Here is a 25,361-nt window from a genome sequence, read left to right on the forward strand (position 1 = left end):
TAACAATAAATCCATTTATTGTATCATGTGAAAATTAAAAATAAAATGTTACATGATATTTCCACTGAAAAAAATATATTCAGGGACATGTCATCAGCAAAGCCACCCCTATTCTGACTACTGTGATCAGTCCCCTTAATGTATGTGCCAGATACAAGAGGGAATAGGTTTTACCCCTCTGATTCAGCAGGATACTTCTCAGGAGTTAAATTCTCCATGTGCTGATTGTGTTAGATTCTAGGATCTCTTAAGCTTCATGCTCAATTCTTTTCTATCAGTTTTTGGCCTGAGCCAACCTTTGCCGTTTCTGCAGTTCCTCCGTTCGTTGCTTCTGATGTTCCTTCATGCAGTCCCTGAAGGCCTGCACCTGTAGCTGGCACTTCCTCCAGTCCTGGTTTTCAGCCATGCACTCCTGGACTGCGTAATGAAAAGTGGCACAGCCAGTGCTCAAGATCATTTGATCAAAGGGATCCTCCTCATCCTCCGACTTCCGGTTCCAGTTGTGACCCTGAGGGCTGGGACCAGACATTTGGCTGGATCTGAAAAGTATGGGATCAGAGGAGAGCAGATGAGGGGAAGGAAAAGGTCATTGGAAAGCTCTGTCATGGCACACAAACTCAGCCATACGGCTTGTGCCAATGGTAAATCAGAAATAAATGATGGGGCTTTACGGGAGAAAGGCCAGTGGACGTACCATACTCCCAGCCTTAACACTACATTTCCATGTTCCCAGCATTGCCTAGTGCTGCACTCACCTTGGAAGGCCTCCCATGCTTCTAATCAATATTTTCCTCTTATACCGCATCTTCTATGAAACTCAAAGAATTTTACAAACATTAAAGACTGAAGTTTTCCCATGATCCTGCAAGGTGTCATTCTACGTACCTTTGGGGAAATTGAGACACTGAGAAATACAGAACCAGATTTTCAGTACTATTGAGTAGCCACAACATCCACAGACTTCAGCTTGAGTTTTGGATGCTTGGTACCTCTGAAAATTCAGCTCAGAATCAAGGCCAGTTGAACATCAGTGCTGTGCCTTAATCACAGCTATGATGTTTATGAAGAGCATTGACTGAGTCAGAGTGCAAATGGACACGGAATTGAACCTGAAACACACTAAAGCCCTGTTATAGGCAAAATGCAGGACAATGTAGCACTTTAAAGACTAACAAGATGGTTTATTAGATGATGAGCTTTCGTGGGCCAGACCCACTTCCTCAGATCAAATAGTGGAAGAAAGTAGTGCTACATTGTCCTGCATTTTGCTTCAACTACCCCAGACTAACACGGCTACATTTCTATCACTGTTATAGGCAGAGGCTTAATACTGGATACCTCAGAGGAATTCACCAGGTGCATGTCCCAACATGTGTATAAAATATAATTGGTCATACCAAGAAAGTATTATCAATTTGAAAATAACATGCTCTGAACAGCTTTTTAGCTTATTTCTTTCAGTTTGCCGTCCTGCTCTGGGAAACTGGGGAATGAAGTGGCAGGGGTCAGAACACAGACTAATGGGGTGATGTGTTCTACTAGTATATTGGCCCAATCAGTTTTCTTGGGATGGAAAATATCTATTAAGTTTGTCTCCTAGACAGGGCAGGGTTATGACCTGCCTACACAACATATTCTCCAGCGCTTTGGCCAATTTAACTTCAAATGACAAACTATTGGATTCCCAATATTTCTCTGGGCCTTATATTGTTTCCATTACCTATGAGACAAAATTCTGCTTGAATACATAAGCATCTGATCCACTGAACATTTTTTACATGCAAGAACCTAAAAACAGATGAAAAAGTTACTTTTCTTTCTCCTTTAGCTGCCTGATTATCATATTGCTAGGTACCCCACATCCCACATCCACTAAAAAAACTAATACAGCTCATCCTCATCAAGAAGTTTAATTTGCAACTACTGTAGTTCATTTCCTATCTCCAAACAGAATATTCTATTATGCGTAAAATTACTTGTCAGCCATTAGTGTAACACGGGGGTTAGCAACCTTTGGCATGCAGCCTGTGAGGGTAAGCCTCTGGCTGGCCACAAGACAGTTTGTCTATGCTGAAAGTATGCAGGGTCTGCAGAAAGTGGAGCAGGTTGCAAGGATGTAATGTAGTAGAAAAATTCCTATTTCTTATTTTTAGTGATATTTTAAGCATTTAAGTTTTAATGTATTAAGTTTTAAAACATTTTAAATTATTTTGAAGTAGAAATAGATTTAGATTTTTATAGTTGTTATTGTTATAGAAATGATTTAGAAGTATTTGATTTAGAATTATTGTAGAAATAAATTCTGATTTTTATGGTGGTTATTTTGCTTTTAGTTTTAAAGTAGATATTGTAGTATAAGTACAGTGGAAGAATGTAATTATTTGCTTTTTAAAAAAAGGTTTTGCTTGTAACCCTTGTTCTTATGTGCGAGAGTAAGGAATGCATGAGAGATATGGATGAAGGCCACCAGTGAACCACGGATACTGAACAAAACACTAGAAGGCATAACAAGAGAGGGCAGATTGGCAACCCAGGGCACTGAGGGAAAGAGCAAGCATTTATCAATTGGGACAACATATTCATGATCCAAACCAGCTTAGCATAGCAGAAGATAAGCAGCAAGAAGAACAACCGGGGTAACAGACATCCATCAGAAAAACAGCATGACAATGTAAAACCCACTGATCCTGATGGCAAAGGATTATTATAAAAGGACTCCTTTCCCATAAGAGCCAGATTCGTCCAGCCATTATCAGACTAGAACCTCAGTCTGGGCTGAAGCAAACCTGGTTCCTCTCTCACACTTAGCCTACTTGGCCACCAAGCTAATGTGAGCACCAGACTGGTAACTATACCATTTGTGTCAGGAGAGACAGAGAGAGAGAGACAACCAGTGTGTGTGTCTATCTATGTAAGCATACGCTAACTGCTTTGCCATTGTATTCTCAATGAATGTGGCATATTACCTTTCCTCCCTATAAAGATCCCATGTGCTTCTTATAAGTAGAACAGTACTTGCTGTGGTTAATCATTCCCAGCCAATGGGTACTGTGGGAAGCCATGGCCAGCATGGTCCTGAGGCCTGTGCTGCTTCCTGCGGCTCCTGTGAATGCTTAGTGTAAACAAATTGTTTCACAGCCAGCTAGCAGATTACACTCATGGGCCACGTACCAAAGGTGGCTGACCCTTGCTGTAACACCTAGTTGCTGTTAGGGATGTAAGTGACTAATCAACTAGTTGACTATCAGATAGTCGACATACTAACTGACTAGTCGCTTCCCCCCACCTTGCTGCATCAGTCAGCAAGAGGGGGGAAGTGGAAGGGGTGCTGGGGGAGCCGGCTTAAAAGTCAGTTCCCCCCAGCTCCAGCTTTGTGGGAGGGGTCAGGGGTGCAGCAGCCGTGTTCCACCTTTGAAATGTACAAGAATCCCCACAGGGGCTCTTGTACATTTCAAAGCGGAAGTGCAGTATGGAGCCTGGGGCCAGCCGGGGACTCACAGAGATCCCCCTCTGGCCCAGGCCTCCAAGTGGAAGCACCCTTATTGACTAATCGAATAGTCAATAGAAATTCCATCAACTACTCGATTAGTTGATTAATCTAATTTTAACATCTCTAGTTGCTATACAGAATTTAAAACAAATAGACCATAAATACTGCACAGAATGAGCAAACACAACAAGATGTACCATCTTATACTCACCCCCACCTTTCCTCACCAATACTCAGTGGGCATTTTTGCATGTGTTCTAATAGTGACAGTATTTAAATCTCTTGTGATGTTAACAAGAGGGTCCCCTTTAAAAAAAATCCTAGCTCCTGGATTCATGTGACTCAGTCAGGTAGGTTTTCTAGTGGTTAAAGAATGGGCTTGCAAATCAGAGCTTAAGAATACTATTCCTATCATGCCTACACCTCTCAAATTTTGCTAACTTTGAGGACAGCAGCTCATTTTTGACTCAACATTATGTATGTTCTATGCAGGTTTGGTTTCCTCCCATCTTCCCTGATAAAAGTTGTTTAGTTAAGAAAGAAAAACAAACAAACAGAAAAATGAGGTTACAGAAAGAGCCACTGTGCGCTGGAATCCAATGATATTTTAATATTACTGCATGATTTATTTTTGTGACCCATGTTCTGAATCTTTGTTACACATTGTAGCCCACCTAGGTGATGTCTACACAGCGAAGTTATTTCAGGATACCGACTTGCTATGTCGACATCCTTGTAAACCTCATTGCTGGGGTGGCCCATACATATAGGCAAACTAGGCGGTCGCCTAGGGCACCAAGTTAAATGGGGCACCAAATTCAAGTTAAATGGAGGCGCCATATCGTTGAGGGGTTTGGAGGTGGGGGTGCCGATTGTATGATTCGCCTAGGGCGCCAGCTGCTGGCAGCTAGTCTAGGGCCGCTCCTGTCATTGCATGAGGGATAAGGGACATTTCAGAATAGCACCTTATTTCAAAATAACATTGAAATAAGCTACACAATTTGCGTAGTACAAGTTGTATAACTTATGTTGAGGTAGGGGTGCTGTATAGACACGCCCCTATGGGCCTGGGCAGGATGAGTCATCTCTAGCACTGATTCACTGTGTGCTGTTAAGCAAGTCTACCCAGGGACAAAGGAAGATTAGGGCACCAGCATGCCAAGCACTGGAGAGAGTAGACAGCATAGCTTCCCTGTGCGTCTGATAAGGGGATGAAACGCCCTGTCAGGGGGCCAGAAGGATGAATTCAGTTACAACATGGGGATCCCCAATAGGGATTGACTAGTCACTTTCCCTCCTTGCTGCCTCTATCAGAAAAAGGCAGCAAAGGGGGTGGAAAAGGAGGAGGGGCTAGGGGGAGCCAGCTGAAAAGCCGGTTCCCCCCAGGACCAGGTCTGTGGGAGGGGGCAGGGGCACGGCAGTAAAGTTCCCGCTGGGGCTCGTGTCCGGCCCAAAGGCAGAAGCCGCCCGGCGCTCGCTCCCTTTCAAAGCAGAAGGGCCACGACGGACTAACCGAATAGCGGATGGAAATTCATAACCGCCGGCCCTGCACGTGCACCGAGCGCCCCGCGGCTTTGCACACGGCTCGAGAGCAGCGCCACGGCACCTGCCACCAAACCGTGCCCACGGGGGGGGGGGGGGGGTCGTGGCCACCGGCTAGCAGCCAGGGCGGGGCCGATTCACAGGGAGGGAGACGGGGAGAAACGGGCCGGAGAGCACGGGCCTGATCCCCTCAGTGGAGCCACCCCCGCGCCTGCCGGGCGCTACCCGGGGCGCCGCCCTTTACCTGAGCCCAGGAGCGGGCCGCTGCCGCGTCGCTCGCCGGCCCCTTTAAGGATACGGGAGGGCGAAGAGAGAAACGCTTCGCTATTGGGCGAGCCTCTCCCAGTGCTTCCGGGTCAGCAGGGAGCGTTTCCGGTGCTAAGGGAAGATGGCGGCGACGATGCGCCTCCAGAGCGATTGGAACCAGGTGCTGAGGTGGGAACCAGCCCCTCCCCCTCCCCGCGACACCCCCCGGGGAGCGGTGCCCCCGCCCAGAGGCACCCCCCCCCGCTCCCGGGGGAGTCTCCCTCGCCAGAGATCTCTCCTGGGGGCTCCCCCTTCCCCTCAGCCTGCCCCCCTTTTCCCTGGGGCCACCCCCCCGCCTCCCCCTCAGCCTGCCCCCCCTTCCCTGGGGCCACCGCCTCCCCCTCAGCCAGCCCCCCCTTCCCTGGGGCCACACCCCCGCCTCCCCCTCAGCCACCCTCCCTTCCCTGGGGCCACACCCCCGCCTCCCACTCAGCCACCCCCCCTTCCCTGGGGCCACACCCCCCGCCTCCCCCTCAGCCACCCCCCCTTCCCTGGGGCCACACCCCCCGCCTCCCCCTCAGCCAGCCCCCCCCTTCCCTGGGACTCCCCCCCGCCTCCCCCTCAGCCAGCCCCCCCCTTCCCTGGGACTCCCCCCCCGCGTCCCCCTCAGCCACCCTCCCTTCCCTGGGGCCACCCCCCCCGCCTCCCCCTCAGCCACCCCCCCCTTCCCTGGGGCCACACCCCCGCCTCCCCCTCAGCCAGCCCCCCCCTTCCCTGGGGCCACACCCCCGCCTCCCCCTCAGCCAGCCCCCCCTTCCCTGGGGCCACCGCCTCCCCCTCAGCCAGCCCCCCCTTCCCTGGGGCCACCGCCTCCCCCTCAGCCAGCCCCCCCTTCCCTGGGGCCACCCCCCCGCCTCCCCCTCAGCCAGCCCCCCCTTCCCTGGGACCACCCCCCCGCCTCCCCCTCAGCCAGCCCCCCCCTTCCCTGGGACCACCCCCCCGCCTCCCCCTCAGCCACCCTCCCTTCCCTGGGGCCACCCCCCCACCTCCCCCTCAGCCAGCCCCCCCTTCCCTGGGACCACACCCCCTACTTCCCCCCTCAGCCAGTTCCCCCCCTTACCTGGGGCTACACACCCCACTTCTCCCCTCAGCCAGCCCCTCCTTCCCTGGGACTACACCCCCCGCTTCCCCTGCAGCCAGCCCCCTTCTCTGGGGAGAGCAACACCCCCATCTCTTCCATCCCAGGGACCCTTTTTTCCTGGGGAGTGCTAGCACTGCCCCTGCAGTGACACCTCCTATGCCAGAGGGTCCCACCCCTTGTGGGGAAGTAGCACCCAATGGCACTACCGTAGACCCCCTTTTCCCTTCTGTGAGAGCGACACTCTCAGCTTCCTGGCTGCCATGCTCCCTCCCTAGTGCTGCAGGTCCTGTCTGTAACTGATAGGCCATTTGTGGCTCTCTGCAGGAGGAACGAAGGTGAAGCTTGGCTGAGCTGCAAAAGCCCTGGTGAGTGGTGACTCCCCTGGCTTCTCCTGTTACTGGAAGAGATTTCCTGGCAGGCACAGATGTTTTATATTATGATGTGGTATATAGGGAGTTAGGGGGCTACGTGGGACTTTGTCTTCTCTCCATATGAAGCACCTTACCTGTCTCAAAAAAAGGGAATGTGTGGATGATGAGATCTCCATCCGGGAATGACACTCCCATCAAGCTTTATACAGCTTGATTTCACCTTTTGCCCTGCCCCTTGTCATAGGAACATAAGAAGAACATAAGAACGGCTATACAGGTTCAGACCAAAGGTCCGTCTAGCCCAGTATCCTGTCTGCTGACAGTGGCCAATACCAGATGCCCAGAGGGAGAGAACACAGCAGGTAATCATCGCGTGATTCCTCTCCTGTCGTCCATTTCCAGACAAACAGAAGCTAAGGATACCATTCCTACCCATCCTGGCTAATAGCCGTTGATGGACCTAACCTCCATGAATGTATCTAGCTCTTTTTTTGACCCCAGTTAAAGTCCTAGTCTTTACAACATCCTCTGGCAAGGAGTTCCACAGGTTGACTGTTTGCTGTGTGAAGAAAAAAAACTTCCTTTTGTTTGTTTTAAACCTGATATCTATTAATTATCCTATGTTCTTGGAGAGTTGCTCCCACAGGAAGACCGTATACACAGCTGGAGCCCTCCCCCACCAGGAAAGTTAGAGCTGGGTCCATGTGCACATGTTAACCCCTCCTGCTCTCCTTCAAAGGAGTTGGAGCTGGGGTCAACCATAGCATTTTTGCGCTGAGCTCTTTAGAATAAATTTTAGGGAAAAGCCCTGTTAGATCAGAGTTTACATCCATGTCTGGCTCATTCAAGGTACAAACACCTAATTGGTCAGTTGAGTCCATCGTCTAGATATATGCCTGGATTCCTCTTCAGTGCTTACCTCTCACACAGCATCCGCAAGTAACAATGTCTAGTGGACAATAACTTGATCTCCATTATATATGCCTTTGTCATTTCTCATCTGGACAGCAACGCAGTATGGCTGGACATGAAGTCATCAACCCTTAGAAAACTTCAGGTAGTGCAGAAGGCTTCAGGACACTTCATCAACACAAGCAATTGCTAGCCCATTGCGTCTATCTTCCACTCTACATTTTTTGTCTATAGAATATGGATTCAAGTGCAAGGTCTTTATTTTCAAGGTATTCAAATGGCCTGGGCCTAAGACATCCATAAGAGCTTAAAGTTGTGAGGTGAAGAATGTAGTCAACAACTCTGCTACTCTGACACACTGGAACTTTCTAGCATAGGAGTGAAGCTCGTCTGTGTATGAAGTTGTAGTTTCTTAAGGGCTGATCTCAAATTGTGGAACTCAGGACCATCTCAGACCTACCTTCCTTCCATTTCAAATACAACGTGTGCTGCTTTGACCCGTCATCTCTAAAATCAACACACAGTTACTTGAATGGTTTAAAAGTAAAAAACCCCAAGGTTCCTATCTGTCACTGAAATTGATGATGTCTGAAAAGTAATACAGTGAGTTATATTTACAGTTTAAGTATGTAAAATGCTAAATTATCATTCTTTCATCTTTAATGTGTGTGCTGTATTTCAGGGAAATCTACTTTGTATGGCAGTTTGACATGCCAGGGAGTGGGTTCAGATGGCATTCCAGAGATCTCAGCCTCTGAAGGATTTGTTGTAAACGAAATAACTAAGGTACTTTTATTTGTGTATTTGTAGGCTTGACGGATCAACAAGTAGTTAGTACTGAAAATTAAAGTGCTATAGTCATTTACTAATGTGGTGCCAGCAATACAGCGTGCTCTTCCTTATACTGCTTTATGATCTGAACCATAGCGTAGAAAGTGCTTAACAATTTGTTCTGATTAGACATGGTAACTTCACCAATTGAAATTAATTGCCCATGGTGGGTTTTGGATCAGTGTTTTGTAGACATGAAGAGAGGTCATCAAACTTTTTTCATTGAAAATGTTTAATCTTAAACTGGGATCTTAAAAGTGAAAGGCCATGTACTTTTTCCACTGAAGTGTACTGGCACTTAACTTCAGAATTAATAATAGTAGTAGCTATGTTGGTGTGTGGCCAGCACTGTTCCCTCCAATTTTTCCATCCATGTGCGGAATAAATTTGTGTATGCACTGAGGTACATGTGAATGTGCACCACTAGTAGAAACTCATGCTGCCAGCTGTGGGTGCTCTGCTAATCAGCTGGGCAGCATTTAAATCTCTCCTCGGCAGCCACCGAAATGCTCAGCTTACAGGAAACACTGGTGGCTACACTGTGGATTATTTATCTTTTGCAGCTTGACTGTTCTAGATGAATCTATATTTGAAGCATGTATGGAAAGAAAACTGATGAAAATGCTACGTCATGCTTTAGTAAGATACGTTATTCAGGTTTCCCTATAGAAGTCAGTTATGCTTTGTGCACAAATCGTGAATGTCCTTAAATCAGTGCCTTTTGTATCTTCACATGTCAGCACTTGCTTTTCAAAACCATCTACATGGCTTTATGTGCAATTTTACTGTAAGTAAGGATTGATTAGATACATAACTGCATAAACAAAATCTAGAGGCACTCCCTTGTTTCACAGGTCCAATGTCTGATACTAAGAGGTGCTAGTTGAAGCTAACAACACATTTTGTGATCAAGTTTCTAAATGGATTCTGGTGCATAAAGCATAAAAAGTCACAGTGATTGACATATTGGCTTGGGCCAGTGGTCTGTCTAGCCCAGTATTTTGTCTCCAACATTAGCCAAAATTGGCTGTTTCAGGAAGGCGCAAGAATCCTGCAGTAGACAGTATTGAGGTAAATTGATCACATCAAGCTTGTTCTTCTACAAATGACTTATCTCTACAATGCTAATGGAACAGAGACATTTTTGAGTCAGTCAAATGAGCAAATAGGATGTGAAGGAAAAACATAGTTCCGCAGAGCTAATTCTAACAATTTTATAATCTTTTTTTTCTCATGTTCTTTAGAAAAGCATTCTCGTTTCTTGCCCTCATGAAAATGTTTCAACAAAATTTTTGGCACCATACACAAGCTTTTGCAGAATTCATCAGAAAAGTGTAAGTAATCTTGCAGAGTGGTTGAGAGATACATGGAGCTGAATGTTAATAACATTCTTTGTTTGCAGTTGTTGCAGACCGTTTAAGCAAAATGGAGTGCAAGGTGCCTTTGCATAGAAACTTCTCAAAAAACTATTATAATCAGGTTGGAATTAAGTTCATATTTCCACTTTCTATAATTAAACTTGGTCTTTACAGTTCATAGAAGGGTTGTGTATGAAAACAATCCAAAATAAAATATAGAACCTTTAGTTACATGGAAGATCATGGTGCTGTTGTATTTTGGTGCCTTTTGTGAGGATTTTTTTTTTAATTAATCTATCGCCTGTAATCTAAGTCATGGTTAAATTCTACCACATGCTCCCCAAACACATAAAACAATTACAGGCAGTCCCCGACTTACGCGGATCCGAATTATGTCGGATCCACACTTACGAACGGGGCTTTTCTCGCCCCGGAGCTCACGGGCGGCGGGTCGCCACCCGTGTCCTCCGGGGTGAGAAAAGCTTCTCCCTGTCCCCCTGGTCTGCTGGGGGGGTCCAGCAAAGCCGCTGGACCCCCCCAGCAGACCAGGGACACCAGAGGAAAGCCGCCGCCTGCTTTGCTCCCGGGCAAACGAGCAAAGCTGCCCAGGCGGCGGCTTTGCTCTGGTGTCCCTGGTCTGCTGGGGGGGTCCAGCGGCTTTGCTGGACCCCCCCAGCAGACCAGAGGGACAGGAGCAAAGCCGCGGAGCACGCCCGCAGGGGGACAGCCCAAGCGCGCCCGGGCTGTCCTGCTGCAGGCGTGCTCCGCGGCTTTGCTCTCCGTTTCCCTGCTCTGCAGGGAGACGGGGAGCAAAGCCTTGGAGCACGCCCGCAGCGGGACAGTCCAGGCGTGCTTGGGCTGTCCCGCTGCAGGCGTGCTCCGCAGCTTTGCTCCCCCAGCAGACCAGGGAGATGGGGAGCAAAGCCGCAGAGCACGCCAGCAGTGGGACAGCCGCGGCGCGCCTGGACTGTCCCGCTGCCCGCGTGCTCTGCGGCTTTGCTCCGTGTCTCCCAGGTCAGCAGACCAGGGAGACGGAGCAAAGCCGTGGAGGACTTGGGCGGTCCTGCCACCCCCGTCTCCCTGGTCTGCTGGGGGGGGGGGTACAGCTAGTGCCCCCCCCCCAGCAGACCAGGCTTTTCTTGCCTACCCCTGGGGTAGAGCAGCTGGGGGCTGCCGGACCAACCCAGCAGCACCCCAGTTGCTGTGCCCCAGGCATCTTGATTCAGCCGCTGATCAGTTTCAGCAGCAGCTGACTTGGGGACGCCTGGGTTTCTTAAGTTGAATCTGTATGTAAGTCAGAACTGGCGTCCAGATTCAGCCGCAGTTGAAACTGATCAGTTTCAGCAGCGGCTGGCGCCAGTTCCGACTTACATACAGATTCAACTTAAGAACAAACCTACAGTCCCTATCTTGTACATAACCCGGGGACTGCCTGTACATATAATGCAGAGAGGCACTTTGGTTTTTTTAGTAGAAATTTGTGGAAAAACTTGCTCCTCAAAATCCTTCTCAAGATCCAATCCTGCTTTGACAACTAGAAGGAACTGGCCAGCTATAATAAAGAACAACAAACAAACTTTCCAGTTGTGAGGATCTGATGGATCTACATTTTCACTATTGTTACATTATTTGAGCCTTGCTGCATATTAGACTGTAATGGCTAGATATAAAACCCAAGTGCTGACTACTTATGCTTAGTAAGGATTCCATATCCTTTTTGATACGATGTTAGCGCTAACGTTAAAATGGGTTTAATGTTAAAATTGGTGTATTTAGGTAAACGTGTGACTGAAATTCAGCAGTTACACATTTACACACGTGGTGGGAGAGGTGACTTCCTGGGAGCTTGTGTGTGAGGGGAGCTGGATTTTAAGCTGGCTCCCCGCACGTACTGGCAGAGCTGCCTATTTCCCCTCTCATGTTGCTGCCTCTGATACAGAGGCAGCTGTGTCGGCGGGGGAGGGGGAATGTGGCTCCACACATTACCTGCTTCCCCCCACACTGCTGCAGTAGTGTGAGGAGGCAGGCAGCTCTCTGGGAGTTGGTGCTTGCGCTTCAGCCCCACCCTTACCTCTGATACAGAAGCAGCGGTGGAGGACTGTGTAACAATGAAGGTTAATCACATACATGTTTGCAATATCACATCCCTAGCCCATGCTCTTACCCTATCAGAGTTCCAATTGGAATAATTATGTTGTTTTCCTTCAGCTGATGACTATTCTTAATGTTGGGCCCTAAATTGCTCACTGTTGCTGCAATTTGTTACCCAACTGTTGCATTCCACTCTAGCAGTAGCTGTACTTTATCAGTGGGTGAAGTAATATGATTACACAGTACCTTGCAAAATTACTTCATCCACAACTAAAATGCAGCCCCCTTCTGAATAGAAGAAAGCTGTTTACCAGATCACAGCAATGATGCATAATATTGTGGGGGAAAGACAAGTTTGCAAGGATATAAGACAGTGGTCTCAACCTTTTTACACCCAAGATCACTTTTTAGAGGTCAGGGCAAGCCCAGATCTTCCCCACCTCTTCCTTGAGACTCTGCCCTCTCCATTACCCTCCTCTCCATCACTTGCTGTCTCCAGCCCTTACTCACTTTCACTGGGTTGAGACTGGAGGTGCTGGCTCTGGGGTGGGAATGAGAGATTTGGGCGCGGGAAGGGGTGACAGGTGCAAACTCTGGGAGGGTATTTGGGTGCAGGAGGAAGTGGAGAAGGGGAGGGGGCTCCAGGCTGGAGAGTGTTGGTCAGGTGGAGGGTTGGGGCGCTGGGGCAAGCCACAGCTTGTGGATGTGGGGGTGCAAGAATTTGGGTTGGGGTATATGAGGAGCTCAGGGCACAAATTTGCAGTGTGTGGGTGGTGCAGGAGTGTTATGGAACAAGACTGGGGATGTGTGTGGGAGGGGGTGGTCAGGGCAGGGGGTTCAGGTGTATGATGGGCTCAGGGTTGGGGAGTGTGAGGGGTGCTGGGGTGTTATGATGCTGCAGCCAGATTGAGGCTTGGCCCCAAATAGGGGCTTGTTTGCCAGCTTCATTTTTAAATAAAATATTATGTCCAACACAAAATGTTTCAACATTGTCTTTATTTATGGGAGGGGTGGGAAACCTGTTTTGGGTCAGGGGCCACTGACCCACATAAAAATCAGTGGGGGACCACACAAGTGAGATGCAAAAAAAACAACCCCTCCAAAGCCCCCCAACCCTCACTGATATGGCCTCAACTGAGACACCTCACTCCCCTGGCGCTCCAGCTCCATGGTAGGCAGGGGGAAAGTAGGTAGGACTGAGGTTCAAGGCCTCAGGCCAGATTAACTCTTCTGGGGTTCCAGGGTTAGTGGATTTTGTGGGCCTCCCTGGGCTCTGAGGTGGGGTTCAGTGTGCAGGACAGACCTGCCAGTGAGTGGGATAGGAATGGGGGTGCAGAATCTGGGTGGAAAGTAGGGTACAGAAGCAAGCTGGGGGTAGGTGTCTGGGCAGGGTGCTGGATTGTGTCCGGTCATGGGGTAGAGGCAAGGTGCTTGAATGGTGTTTGGCCAGGGGCCAGGCTGCTTGTGGGGGGTCTGGTCATGGGGCAGGGTGCTGGATGGGGTCTGGCCAGGGGGCAGGGTGCTAATGGGGGTCTGGCCGTGGGAAAGGAGGCAGAAGCAGCTTAGCCAGTACCTAGGAGTCTCCAGGGACGAGGATCTTTCATGCTGGATCTCTGGATCCTCTGCTGCCATCTTAAGCCCATCCACACACACCTTTCCAGAGCACAGGGAAGGAAGGGAAGACCAGAAAGTGTGCATGCTGCTGTGTGGAGAGGAGCAGCACACGCTCTTGCGGAGAAGCCAGCTCTGGCGTGGAGCCATGGGACTTCTCCTCCCGTCGCCACAGGAAGCCGGCACTGGCTCCAGTTTTGTGAGGGGCAGGAGGTGGTAGCGCCATTGCGGGCTCCTCATTGCAGGTGGGGGGAGTGAGAGGGGGCTGGGAACACTGCCTCGCGATCAACTGGTTAGTGACCACTGATAGAAGGCAAATATTTGCTGTTAACAAAAAGTGGTATACTGTGTGGGAGTCAGTTTATCTACTTAATGAGGATGAAGTCAGGCCTACTAGAATTTGAGACAGTGGCTACTGGGCGTCTGATGACTTCAAATCTGATGTTTTGAAGGTTTAGATTTGTTTTCCTATGCTTGTAAACACAGTCCCTTTCATGGCACTGGGAGTTAAACAGAAGAGGCTACACATAGGTACTATATTGTGTAAGGAAGAGAACATTTTTTAGTAATTAGCAAGGGACTGTATGAGGGTTCTAGTCTGAGCTCTGCTGCTGAGTGTGCTACTTTGGGTCAGATGTCACCTTATTGCTTCAGTTTCTTATTTGCCAAAGGGGGCTTGTGCCTCCAGTATGGAGAAATCCTGGCCCCTGTTTAACCTAGAATCATAGAATACTAGGGCTAGAAGGGACCTCGAGAGGTCATAATGTCCAGTCGCCTGCCCTCGTGGCCGGACCCAGTACTGTCTAGAACATCCCTGATAGACATTTATCTAACCTGCTCTTAAATTCTCTCCAGAGATGGAGATTCTACAACCTCCCTAGGGAATTTATTCCAGTGTTTAACCACCCTGACAGGAAGTTTTTTCTAATGTCCAACCTAACCCTCCCTTGCTGCAGTTTAAGCCCAGTGCTGCTTGTTCTAGCCTCAGAGGCCAAGATAAACAAGTTTTCTCCCTCCTCCTTGTGACACCCTTTTAGATACCTGAAAACTGCTATCATGTACCCCCTCAATCTTCTCTTTTCCAAACTAAACAAGCCCAATTCTTTCAGTCTTCTTTCATAGGTCATGTTCTCTAGACCTTTAATCATTCTTGTTGCTCTTCTCTGGACCCTCTCCAATTTCTCCACATCTTTCTTGAAATGTGGTGCCCAGAACTGGACACAGTACTCCCACTGAGGCCTAACCAGTGCAGAGTAGAGCAGAATAATGACTTCTTGTGTCTTGCTCACAACACACCTATTAATGTATCCTAGAATCATGTTTGCTTTTTTTGCAACAGCATTACACTATTGACTCTCATTTAGCTTGTGGTCCTCTAGGGCAACCAAAAACTTGGTGTGATCAATGGAAATGTAATTAATGCTATCTAAACATGCCAAATGACCTGCACTTCCAAATCCACTCCATCTCCCTACCCATGCAGAACTGAGCTGATCCAGAGGAGAAAAAATAGCAAAGTCTCTGCTTGTAAATGCCACCAAATTGTAAGAAATTGAGATGGCTTTGAATCTGATATTCTAGTCAATCAACACGTCTGAATCCTGGATTCAGGTCACATCGTACCAGTTGCTTCTCCTTGAGGGAAGGACATAGAATGTCTATGTAATACAACTTAATTGGGAAATGCTCATTTTATCTACCTCCTCCCTTCTGTGAAAGCCCCTTCCCTTCTGAAAGAGAGATGATCTTTTTTGTTAGAGTAAATGAGAGAGAAAGAGGTTGTTAAACACGTTTTAAACATTTAACTAGTGCTTCCTAATATCTGTGAGGCCAAAGTCTGTAAAAGATCCTGAGTACCCAAATGAAAGGTACTTTGTACGTGGAGAGTATTATCAGACCAAAATCCTTCACTTATGTATGTGAAGTGACTGATTATGGTTGGTCAGGTGCTATGAAGTCTGCAGTATCTTTCTTTATACCGAATCCTTTGTTAGCAGATCTTCAATGCAAAATTTCCTTGCAGTAGTGAGCGAAAGCATGTGTTCCCTGGGTCATGTAAAATACTCATAATGCTTAATTAATGTCTTTCCAAACAGATAATCTGCATTGATATTTCCAGTGGCGGAGGCCTTGGCGTATCTACCAGCACTGATGGGACCATGAAAATCTGGCAGGCTGCGAATGGAGAAATAAGAGTAAGAATTTTGGCTATATCTTTCTGTTCTTGTATGCGTTTTGTCTCAAGTTCATAGATTCCAGTGTCCCAGCCCTAGCATTGGTCCCTAACTCAGTGACCTTGAGGTTAGGGAATGTAACAGACTAATTGACTAGATGACTATCCAATAAGCAAAAGTTTATCGGATGGTCGATACAGTAGTCAGTTAGCTGCTCCCCCCCCCCCCTCCGCCCTGCTGCCACTGTCAGAAAGAGGCGGTGGGGGAAGGCGGCAGAAGAGAGGGCGCTGGGGGGAGCCAGCTTAAAAGCCAGTTCCCCCCAGCTCTGTGGGAGGGGACAGGGGTGAAGCAGCAGTGTTCCTCCTTTGAAATGTACATGAGTCTCCGCTGGGGCTCTTGTACATCTCAAAGAGGAAGCGCCATTTGGAGCCTGGGGCCAGCTCCATGTGGCATTTCAGTCTTTGAAATGTACAAGAGTTTGCTCTTGTATGTTTCAAAGTGGAAGTGCCGCATGGAACCTGGGGCCACCAGTGGGGGACGCTGGCCTCAGACTCCATGCAGTATTTCAAAGGCGGAATGCGAGCGGCACTTCTGCCTTTGAAATGTAGCAACAGCCCAGTGGGGTCTTGCTATATTTTAAAGTGGAAGTGCCCTCATCAACTAATTGAATTGTTGATGGAAATTCCATCGACTATTCAGTTAGTTGATTAATCTAATTTTAACATCCCTACTTGAGGTCCAGTGTAGTTATGGTGCTGCCTTTGAGTGGGACATTAGCATAAATTTCGCTTCTAAGGTCAAAGATCTATTACTGTGATATAGTCTCCTAAATGTGATGCTCATAGGCCAGGGTGATGAGTACCAATATTAGAACATGGAGGGATAGTTAGAAGTGATGGTAACTATGGTGCAGTTGTTCACTGTCCTCTTCTAATCTACCTGGTAAATCCACTGCACTTATCCACTTAGAAAATTGGCTGTATTAAAACTGCATTTGTCCCTGAGGTATTTGATCATGTCCACAATTTAGGTCGAAGCACTGTGCTTTCCCAGTACTGAACAGCTGAATGCAGGATGACCTCAGCATGATAACCGTGGAATTAGCACACAGTTCTTTGTTTTTCCAGAGACTATTGGAAGGCCATGTGTATGATGTCAATTGTTGCAGGTTTTTCCCATCGGGCCTTGTTGTTCTGAGTGGGGGAATGGATGCCCAGCTAAAGATCTGGTCAGCAGAAGATGCTAGCTGCGCAGTAACGTTTAAAGGTCACAAAGCAGGTACACAAACTAGCTTTTAAAATGCTCAATATGCTGTCTGTATAATTGCATCATATCAGCAGACTAAAGTTTAAGCCTCAACTTGTTACATTTTTGTGCTGCGCATTAACATTTAGATGTGTTATATTGTGTCCAGGCTCTAAGCCTTAGAATATGAAACAGTTGTAAGCATCTGAAGCTGTTCCTGTTGCATTTCAGGTTTTCAATCTGTATAGTAGGGAAAATAAGGGAGAACAGCACAAAGGTCTGCTCAGAGTTGTGAACATGGAGCTAGGGTAGTGTTTTACTTTTCCTCCGTTCAGTTGACTGACTGAAACTCTTTGCTATCCTAACTGAGCTCATGACCCCTGAATTAGATAGATTATACTGAAAATCACTTCCAGTATAAATGCTATACAGCATTACCCAAGATAAGATAATGAAGGTTGTACTGGAGTTGCTTCACATGACCAATTGTTTTTCCAGTATCCAGCAATGTTGTAGGTGCCTCATAAAATAAGTAAAGACACTTCTCATGCTTCAGGGCATGAGGTCTGTTGTGTCATGCTGAATTTAGGAGAGGGTGATTAGCTGCCAAGAAGGCAGGGGAAAGGAAGGGCATAATAAAACCGCCTCCATAAGTGGCGGTAGTTATGTCAGCGGGAGAAGCCCTTTTGCCAACATTGTGCTGTGCACACTAGCACTTATTTGGTGTAACTTATGTCACTCAGGCTATGTCTAAACTACACCCCGCTGTCGGCAGAGGGATGTAAATTAGACGTTTTGAAAGTGCAAATGAAGTGGGGATTTAAATATCCCACACTTCATTTGCATAATCGCATCATGGCACTGTTTCAAACAAGTGCCATTTTGAAACTGAAATCGCGGTTTAGACGTGGTTTTTTCGACAACGATGTAGTTTAGACGTAGCTAGCCTCAGAAGGGTGGTTTATTCATGCCTCTGAATGACGTATATTAGGCTGACATATAGGTATAACGTAATATAGGTATAGCCTAAGTGGCATCTGTCCAAATATTTGAGCAAAACATTAATGCAGAATCTTTCTGGTGTCCTGTAGTGAACCTGCCATAATTTTCAGTTCACCTCTTTGTTGTGTGTTTAAAACGTGTGAAGTGCTTTGCAGATGTATTGCAACAATTTTGTAATTCATCTGACAGGAAATGTAGCAGAGCATCAGTGAGAGGAAATCTAGCAGATCTCTGTTGTCTACAAAATTGACTTAATCCATTATGTGCATAATTGGCTCTCAAGCAGTCTCAGCAGTAGCAGGCAGCTATAATAATTAAATTTGGTTTTGTCTGGTTGCAGTTGACTTTTGTCTGAAAAGCAGTCTTGGTATTTGAACATTGCTTCTGTATGCAGACTGTTAATTAAATCTTGTAACCGTTCAAATATAGGCCTCTAAAAAAGTCTATGTTGTCTTTACATGTTAAAAATAACGATGATATAAAACAGTGAGAAAACATTAACAGCTGGCAAGAAACATGCTTTCCATGTTGTTGTAGCTAGAATACACAAGTATCACTAACTTGTTCCAACTCACGATGGGGTTATCTAGCTCATGAGTCAAATTCAGTTCTGGTGTAAGCAAATGTAACTCCAGCGGGATGTCACACAGTTGATCTATTGTCGGTAAGATTCTGGTGAGTGCTCTCTAGCTTTTGAAAGCAAGATAGATGCACTTTCCAATCTTCTCTTTTTCTACCCTTCTTAGAGGTTTCTTTGCCTTGGCATAGGTATCTTGGACACAGCCATCGTGGATCGGGGAAGAAATGTCATTTCCAGTTCTAGAGATGGCACTGCCCGCCTCTGGGATTGTGGTAAATCTGCTTGTCTAGGCGTTGTTGCAGATTGTGGTTCTCCTGTGAATGGCATTGCTCTGGGCATTGCTGACAATACAATAAATCTGGGATCACCTGAAAAAGCACCTAGTAAGTAATATATGGAGGTTTTCTTTTTCCCTTAAAACATTTACTGTTTATGCATGCCATATGCGGGTTCTTTAGGGAAAATATGTAACTGCTGTAAAGAGAGGGGGAATCCTTTATCACTCTGGGTGGCAGTTCCATCCTCAGCGGTCTCATCTGACAGCATAAACCCAAGAGGAAGAGAAGTGAGCCACTAGGGCCGTTCCCTGGAGTCTTGAGAGAAGCTGAAGAATACAGTTCCCTTTTACAGTATGATGTAGACTAAATGGTGTAGCCAATTATTTGATTATACTCCTGGTTCATTCTTAAAAATGTTTGAGACCAAATGCCTAAATTTATTCAAATGTATTGTCTAAATGTATCTGTTCTATTCATTCCCTTTGAGGCACTTGGCATTGGTCACTGTTAGAAGACAGGATACTGATCTAGATGGACCTCTGGTATGACCCAGTATTGCCATTCTTATGTTTACTAAAAGGTGTGGTTCAAAGATAAGAATTTCAGCTAGTAGTATTTCCAGTGTGATAAGTCTTTACTAAAATCCACCAATTTTGGATACTGTACTCCAAACCAGTTGGCTGTAGAGACATCCCAACTTGTGCTAGGACACACCATTCATATATCTCGTTTTTTGAAAGGCTTCCCATTTTCAAGTGCCAAAACTGATGTCCATTTTGCAAAATGTAGTGGGATTCTTGACATGTGTGAACTGAACTCTGAGGAGAGCATAATACACTTACTTAATACAACTTCCCAACACTTATTTATTTGTGCTTGTGTGCGTGTATAATATATATTAATACAGTATACCTAATACCATTAATGTGGTGTATGCTATATATAAAGTTTATGTATTGGCTAAAATTAGCAAGAGGTTCCATTGGCTCTAGGATCCATGTGGTTATTGGTCCACCCTGCTATTGTTGGTGTTGAAGGTTACATTCCTGCACCATAGGGAACTTCACCATAGATTTCAGCAGGAGAAGGATTAGGCCCTAAATAACTAGGGCCTTTGGAAGTGCGTATTTTGTCTGCTGGTACATGAATCTCCTTGCCTTTCCTGTCTTGGATAAAAGAATGTTTCTTTTTTTAAACAACTAACAATATCATCCAAAGCCCAAGATTTGGTGGCGATGGGGGACTTCAGCTATCCAGATATACGCTGGGAAAATAACACAGCGGGGCACAGACTATCCAATACATTCTTGGACTGCATTGGAGACAACTTTTTATTCCAGAAGGTTGAAAAAGCTACCAGGGGGAAAGCTGTTCTAGATTTGATCCTAACAAATAGGGAGGAGCTGGTTGAGAATTTGAAAGTGGAAGGCAGCTTGGGTGAAAGTGATCATGAAATCACAGAGTTCTCACTATTCTAAGGAAGGGTAGAAGGGAGAACAGCAAAATAGAGACTGTGGATTTCAGGAAAGTGGATTTTGGTAACTCTGAGAGCTGATAGGTAAAGTCCTGGAATCAAGACGGAGGGGAAAAACAACTGAGGAGAGTTGGCAGTTTTTCAAAGGGACATTATTAAGGGCTCAAAAGCAAGCTATTCTGCTGCGTCAGAAAGATATAAAATATGGCAAAAGACCGCTTTGGCTTAACCACAAGATCTTGCATGATCTAAAAATAAAAAAGGAGTCCTATTAAAAAATGGAAAGTAGGACAAATTACAAAGGATGAATATAGGCAAACAACACAGGAATGCAGGGACAAGATTAGAAAGGCAAAGGCACAAAATGAGATCTAACTAGCTACGGGAATAAAGGGAAACAAGAAGACTTTTTATGAATATATTAGAAGCAAGAGGAAGACCAAGGACAGGGTAGGCCCACTGGTCAGTGAGGAGGGAGAAACAGTAACAGGAAACTAGGAAATGGCAGAGATGCTTAATGACTTCTTTGTTTCGGTCTTCACCGAGAAATCTGAAGGAATGCCAACATAGTGAATGCTGGTGCGAAGGGGGTAGGTTTAGAAGATAAAAGAGAAAAAGAACAAGTTAAAAATCACCTAGAAAAGTTAGATGCCTGCAAGTCACCAGGGCCTGATGAAATGCATCCTAGAATACTCAAGGAGCTGATAGAGGAGGTATCTGAGCCTCTAGCTATCATCTTTGAAAATCATGGGAGACAGGAGAGATTCCAGAAGACTGGAAAAGGGCAAATATAGTGCCCATCTATAAAAAGGGAAATAAGAACAACCCAGGAAACTACAGACCAGTTAGTTTAACGTCTGTGCCAGAGAAGATAATGGAGCGAGTAATTAAGGAAGTAATTAACTGTAAACACTTGGAAGGTGGCAAGCTGATAGGGAACAGCCAGCATGGATTTGTAAAGAACAAATCATGTCAAACCAATCTGATAGCTTTCTTTGATAGGATAACGAGTCTTGTGGCTAAGGGAGAAGCAGTGGATGTGGTATACCTCGACTTTAATAAGGCATTTGATATGGTCTCTCACAATATTCTTATCAATAAACTAGGCAAATACAATTTAGATGGGGATACTATGAGGTGGGTGCATAACTGGCTGGATAACCGTACTCAGAGAGTACTTATTAATGGTTCACAATTCTGCTGGAAAGGTATAACAAGTAGGGTTCCACGGGGGTCTGTTTTGGGACCGGCTCTGTTCGATATCTTCAACAATTTAGATATTGGCATAGAAAGTACACTTATTAAGTTTGCAGATGATACCAAGCTGGGAGGGGTTGCGACTGCTCTGGAGGATAGGGTCATAATTCAAAATGATCTGGACAAATTGGAGAAATGGTCTGAAGTAAACAGGATGAAGTTTAATAAAGACAAGTGCAAAGTGCTCCACTTAGGAAGGAACAGGCAGTTTCACACATACAGAATGGGAAGCAACTGTCTAGGAAGGAGTATGGCAGAAAGGGATCTAGGGGTTATAGTGGACCACAAGCTGAATATGAGTCAGCAGTGTGATGCTTTTGCAAAAAAAGCAAACATGATTCTGGGATGCATTAACAGGTGTGTTGTGAGCAAGACATGAGAAGTCATTCTTCTGCTCTACTCTGTGCTGGTTAGGCCTCAGTTGGAGTATTGTGTCAAGTCTGGGCACTGCATTTCAAGAAAGATGTGGAGAAATTGGAGAGGGTCCAGAGAAGAGCAATGAGAATGATTAAAGGTCTAGAGAACATGACCTATGAAGGAAGGCTGAAAGAATTAGGTTTGTTTACTTTAGAAAAGAGAAGATTGAGAAGGGACATGATAGTAGTTTTCAGGTATCTAAAAGGGTGTCATAAGGAGGACGGAGAAACTTGTTCATCTTGGCCTCTGAGGATAGAACAAGAAGTAATGGGCTTAAACTGCAGCAAGGGAGGTTTAGGTTGGACATTAGAAAAAAGTTCCTAACTGTCAGGGTAGTCAAACACTGGAATAAATTGCCCAGGGAGGTTGCGGAATTTCCATCTCTTGAGATATTCAAGAGTAGGTTAGATAAATGTCTATCAGGGATGGTCTAGACTGTATTTGGTCCTGCTATGAGGGCAGGGGACTGGACTCGATGACCTCTCGTGTACTTTCCAGTCCTAGTATTCTATGATGGCATTGGACATTTAGCCACACCAAGTACTAGTCTCTACCTCAGTGGACCTTCTGTATATACATCTAGAAAGAGGCACATCCTGTAAGTGTCTGTTAGAGATTTTGGTACCATGAGAATAATCTTCCCCAGTTCTCTTGCTAAGGCTCCTTGTATCACTGCCGATGATGTTAACAATTGGAATTTTAACAGGCGAACGTGAAATTGGGACAGAAGGGAAAATCCTGCTGTTGGCTCGGGAAGACAAAAAGCTCCAAGGTGTAGGATTACAGAGCAGGCAGCCGGTAAGGGTCTTCTGAGACATGTTCATTTTCGTCCTTTCAAAACCTCTTGTTACCTTTTGTCCTATCAGATGAAATGTTAACAAGCATTTGGAACTTCTTTAATGTCTGTTTGCAATGATATATTATAATAGGCTTTTTCTTCTTACTTTATGACACACAGATGTGCTATGAGCCAGTGAAATAGTAGATCGTGCATATCGAAAGTATGATGTATTGAAACCAGTGCAGTGATTATACATTGAAATGAGGATATGTAACAAATTTCATACACTATGTAATCCTTTCCTTTCCTAAAGGATATTAAATGCAAAAACTGCTGGTAGAAATTAGCAATTTTTAACTACAGAATTCAAAAAACTTGTCTCTTATACCTGTAAATTAAGGCATAAATTTAACACTAAAGGGGCAGAGTTGCAGGAGGAGCTATAACTTTGCATTTCCTCCCTTTCATATGTTGTGTTCAGGATTTTAATGCAGAGGTTCAAAATGTTCTTTTTATCATGTGTCTGATCTCAGAATGCTTTGCAAGTCATGCATAGAACACCATTGAAATACATCCTTCAGCAGGATGGTATAACTGACACAATATAAAAGTGGAGGGAGGGGAAATTTTGGCCAAGCCAAATCCTACATTTACAAAAAGTATCATGGAATTCTTAGTGTGCTCACATTGTCCTGTGGATTTTAAGGCCTCCCCTTTCAAATGCATGGTGATGTTTGATTTTAGTCTTGTATGCTGTAATATTAGAAAAATGCTTTATTGGCTTGAGAAATAAAGAGAAACCTCAATACACTCTCTAAACATTGTTCAGTTTGGAAAACCCAGTATAAAATCAGCCTAATGTAATCTTGCTAATATTCATCCATCTCTTACGTTTCCTAAAAACAACCCCTTCATAGAAAGATTACATTATTTAAAAAAAATAATTGGAAAAGTGTATTCAATCAGCCTCCCAGTAGAATCTCTATGAGGTCACTCCAAGGGATGGCTTCTTCTCTTGTCCGCAACAACATTCCGTGTTTCATTTTTACAATAACATCAGCCTTCCTCAAAATGTCTTCACTAGAGTAGCTTATTGAGCGATTGTGACACTTTACCAGGTGGAGACCTGCTGTCTCTCAACCAGTACCTTCTGTCTTTCTTCAATTGTGCATGGTCTGGCTTAACTATGTGTGAGCTGGGGATTCTCTCTCACTTGTGTGACAGGTTTAGAGCCACCCAAGCTGGAATGAGAGTGGCAAATGTGCACTGATGGTGTAGTGGGGCCTGTGATCGTCTCAAGAAGGGGGGAGAGGCAGAGTGTGCTTGTTCCAAAACCTCGATATACCAGGAATGACGTGGAGAAGTTGTTGGGCATAGCTGTGCCAGACGTCTTCATAATAACTCCATTAATGGAACAAAGCTGAGATCACATCTCCCTTAATGAATTGAGTAGTTATAATTTTTAACTCTGCTTTCCAAGGGATAAAAAGGCAAGCACTTTTTCTGCTCTCTGACTCTTATTCTGAAGCTTTCTATCAGGTGGGATGGAGGAGTAAATGAATAGCAACTGCACATATTTTAATCTAAATTTGGTCTTTCAGCTTACCTGTGAATAAACTGATATTTAAAATGTTCTTTAATTCCCAGGTGTTTCTCTTTGTTGGATCTGATGCATTCAATTGCTGTACATTCCTCTCAAGCATCTATCTCCTAGCAGGGACACAGGATGGAAATATATATCAGCTGGATGTGAGAAATACAAAGTAAGTGCCAAGCCGGGGCGGGGGAGAGAGTGTATAAAGCAGTGAATTCAGCTGGTGGAAGGAGCTAAATTGACAGCTCTGGTGACTATAAAGCAGGAACAGCACACGCTCCAGTAGTGTAGACTTCCTGGGATGATGCCTCCTGCAGGGCTCCCTGCATGTACTGGCCCTCCCTGCCCCCCCATGGCAGCAGTGTGGAGGGGCAGATGGTGGTGCTTGCGGGGAGCCTGCTTAAAAGCTAGCTCCCTGTGAGCACCGGCTCCTGCCTGTTCTCCTATCCCGCCCCCTGAGCTGCTGCCTCTGATATGAACTCATCAGTTAACCATTTAAACGTGTAACATATCCCTAGTTCACCCATCATTGTGTATGCAGTGGTTTTGCTGTAGACTCCCTTCACTAGGACCTAGATTGAGACTACTGTACAGATTTATTTTATACAAACTGCTGAGATACTGAAAAATGGAATTTGTTTTGCTTTATGTAGATTTTGGGTTTTGCTGAGTGTGCACTCATCCAAAGCTTTCGATATTCTTGATATACACTTAAAATCACAAAAATATAGGCATTAAATGTAAAACAGTTAAAAGCAGAAGCACTTCTTCCTACCACATCATTTTATCAGCTGTCTTATAAGCAATAGTTTAAAATGCTTTCCACTTGATGGAAATCCCATCCTCCACTGCCTCTGACAATGAGCTTAATTCTTTAGGTGCTAGATATAACATGCCTTGTAAGTGGTGCATTCTCATTGCAATATGATCCTCCATTCCCATTTGGTATTGTTAAATTGATTTGCT

The 25,361-nt window shown here is 45.6% G+C and overlaps 2 protein-coding genes across 4 annotated transcripts in view; one reads left to right on the plus strand and one right to left on the minus strand.

The window, feature by feature from the left end:
• COA4 (cytochrome c oxidase assembly factor 4 homolog) lies at positions 1-5,407 on the minus strand. Of its 2 annotated transcripts, none has more exons than XM_075919581.1 (2): positions 5,277-5,407; positions 1-539 (listed from the first exon to the last, which is right to left on the minus strand). In XM_075919581.1, the coding sequence occupies exon 2, from the start codon at positions 527-529 to the stop codon at positions 275-277; it is 255 nt and encodes an 84-aa protein (XP_075775696.1). In that variant the 5' UTR covers positions 530-539; positions 5,277-5,407; the 3' UTR covers positions 1-274. The 2 variants fall into 2 exon arrangements, with proteins under 2 accessions (XP_075775696.1, XP_075775697.1); XM_075919582.1 differs by lacking the exon at positions 5,277-5,407 and adding an exon at positions 5,004-5,132.
• Positions 5,340-25,361, plus strand: part of PAAF1 (proteasomal ATPase associated factor 1) — a 26,734-nt gene continuing 6,712 nt past the window's right edge. Inside the window, exons 1-9 of one of the 2 annotated variants that reach the window (XM_075919578.1) lie at positions 5,340-5,467; positions 7,035-7,152; positions 8,385-8,488; positions 9,778-9,867; positions 15,690-15,788; positions 16,895-17,045; positions 18,783-18,977; positions 22,727-22,818; positions 24,449-24,564. In XM_075919578.1, the coding sequence (XP_075775693.1) occupies positions 15,753-15,788; positions 16,895-17,045; positions 18,783-18,977; positions 22,727-22,818; positions 24,449-24,564 (590 nt within the window). In that variant the 5' untranslated portion in view covers positions 5,340-5,467; positions 7,035-7,152; positions 8,385-8,488; positions 9,778-9,867; positions 15,690-15,752. Of the gene's footprint in view, positions 5,468-6,743; positions 6,785-7,034; positions 7,153-8,384; positions 8,489-9,777; positions 9,868-15,689; positions 15,789-16,894; positions 17,046-18,782; positions 18,978-22,726; positions 22,819-24,448; positions 24,565-25,361 lie in introns of both variants that reach the window. The other variant, XM_075919577.1, reaches the window with a different exon arrangement.

Source organism: Pelodiscus sinensis, chromosome 1, assembly GCF_049634645.1.
Source record: "Pelodiscus sinensis isolate JC-2024 chromosome 1, ASM4963464v1, whole genome shotgun sequence".
Lineage (NCBI taxonomy): Eukaryota > Metazoa > Chordata > Testudines > Trionychidae > Pelodiscus > Pelodiscus sinensis.

Bases quoted from the DNA above. Each gene is read 5' to 3' on its own strand.
- COA4 (XM_075919581.1), bottom strand. From the start codon at position 529: ATGTCTGGTCCCAGCCCTCAGGGTCACAACTGGAACCGGAAGTCGGAG.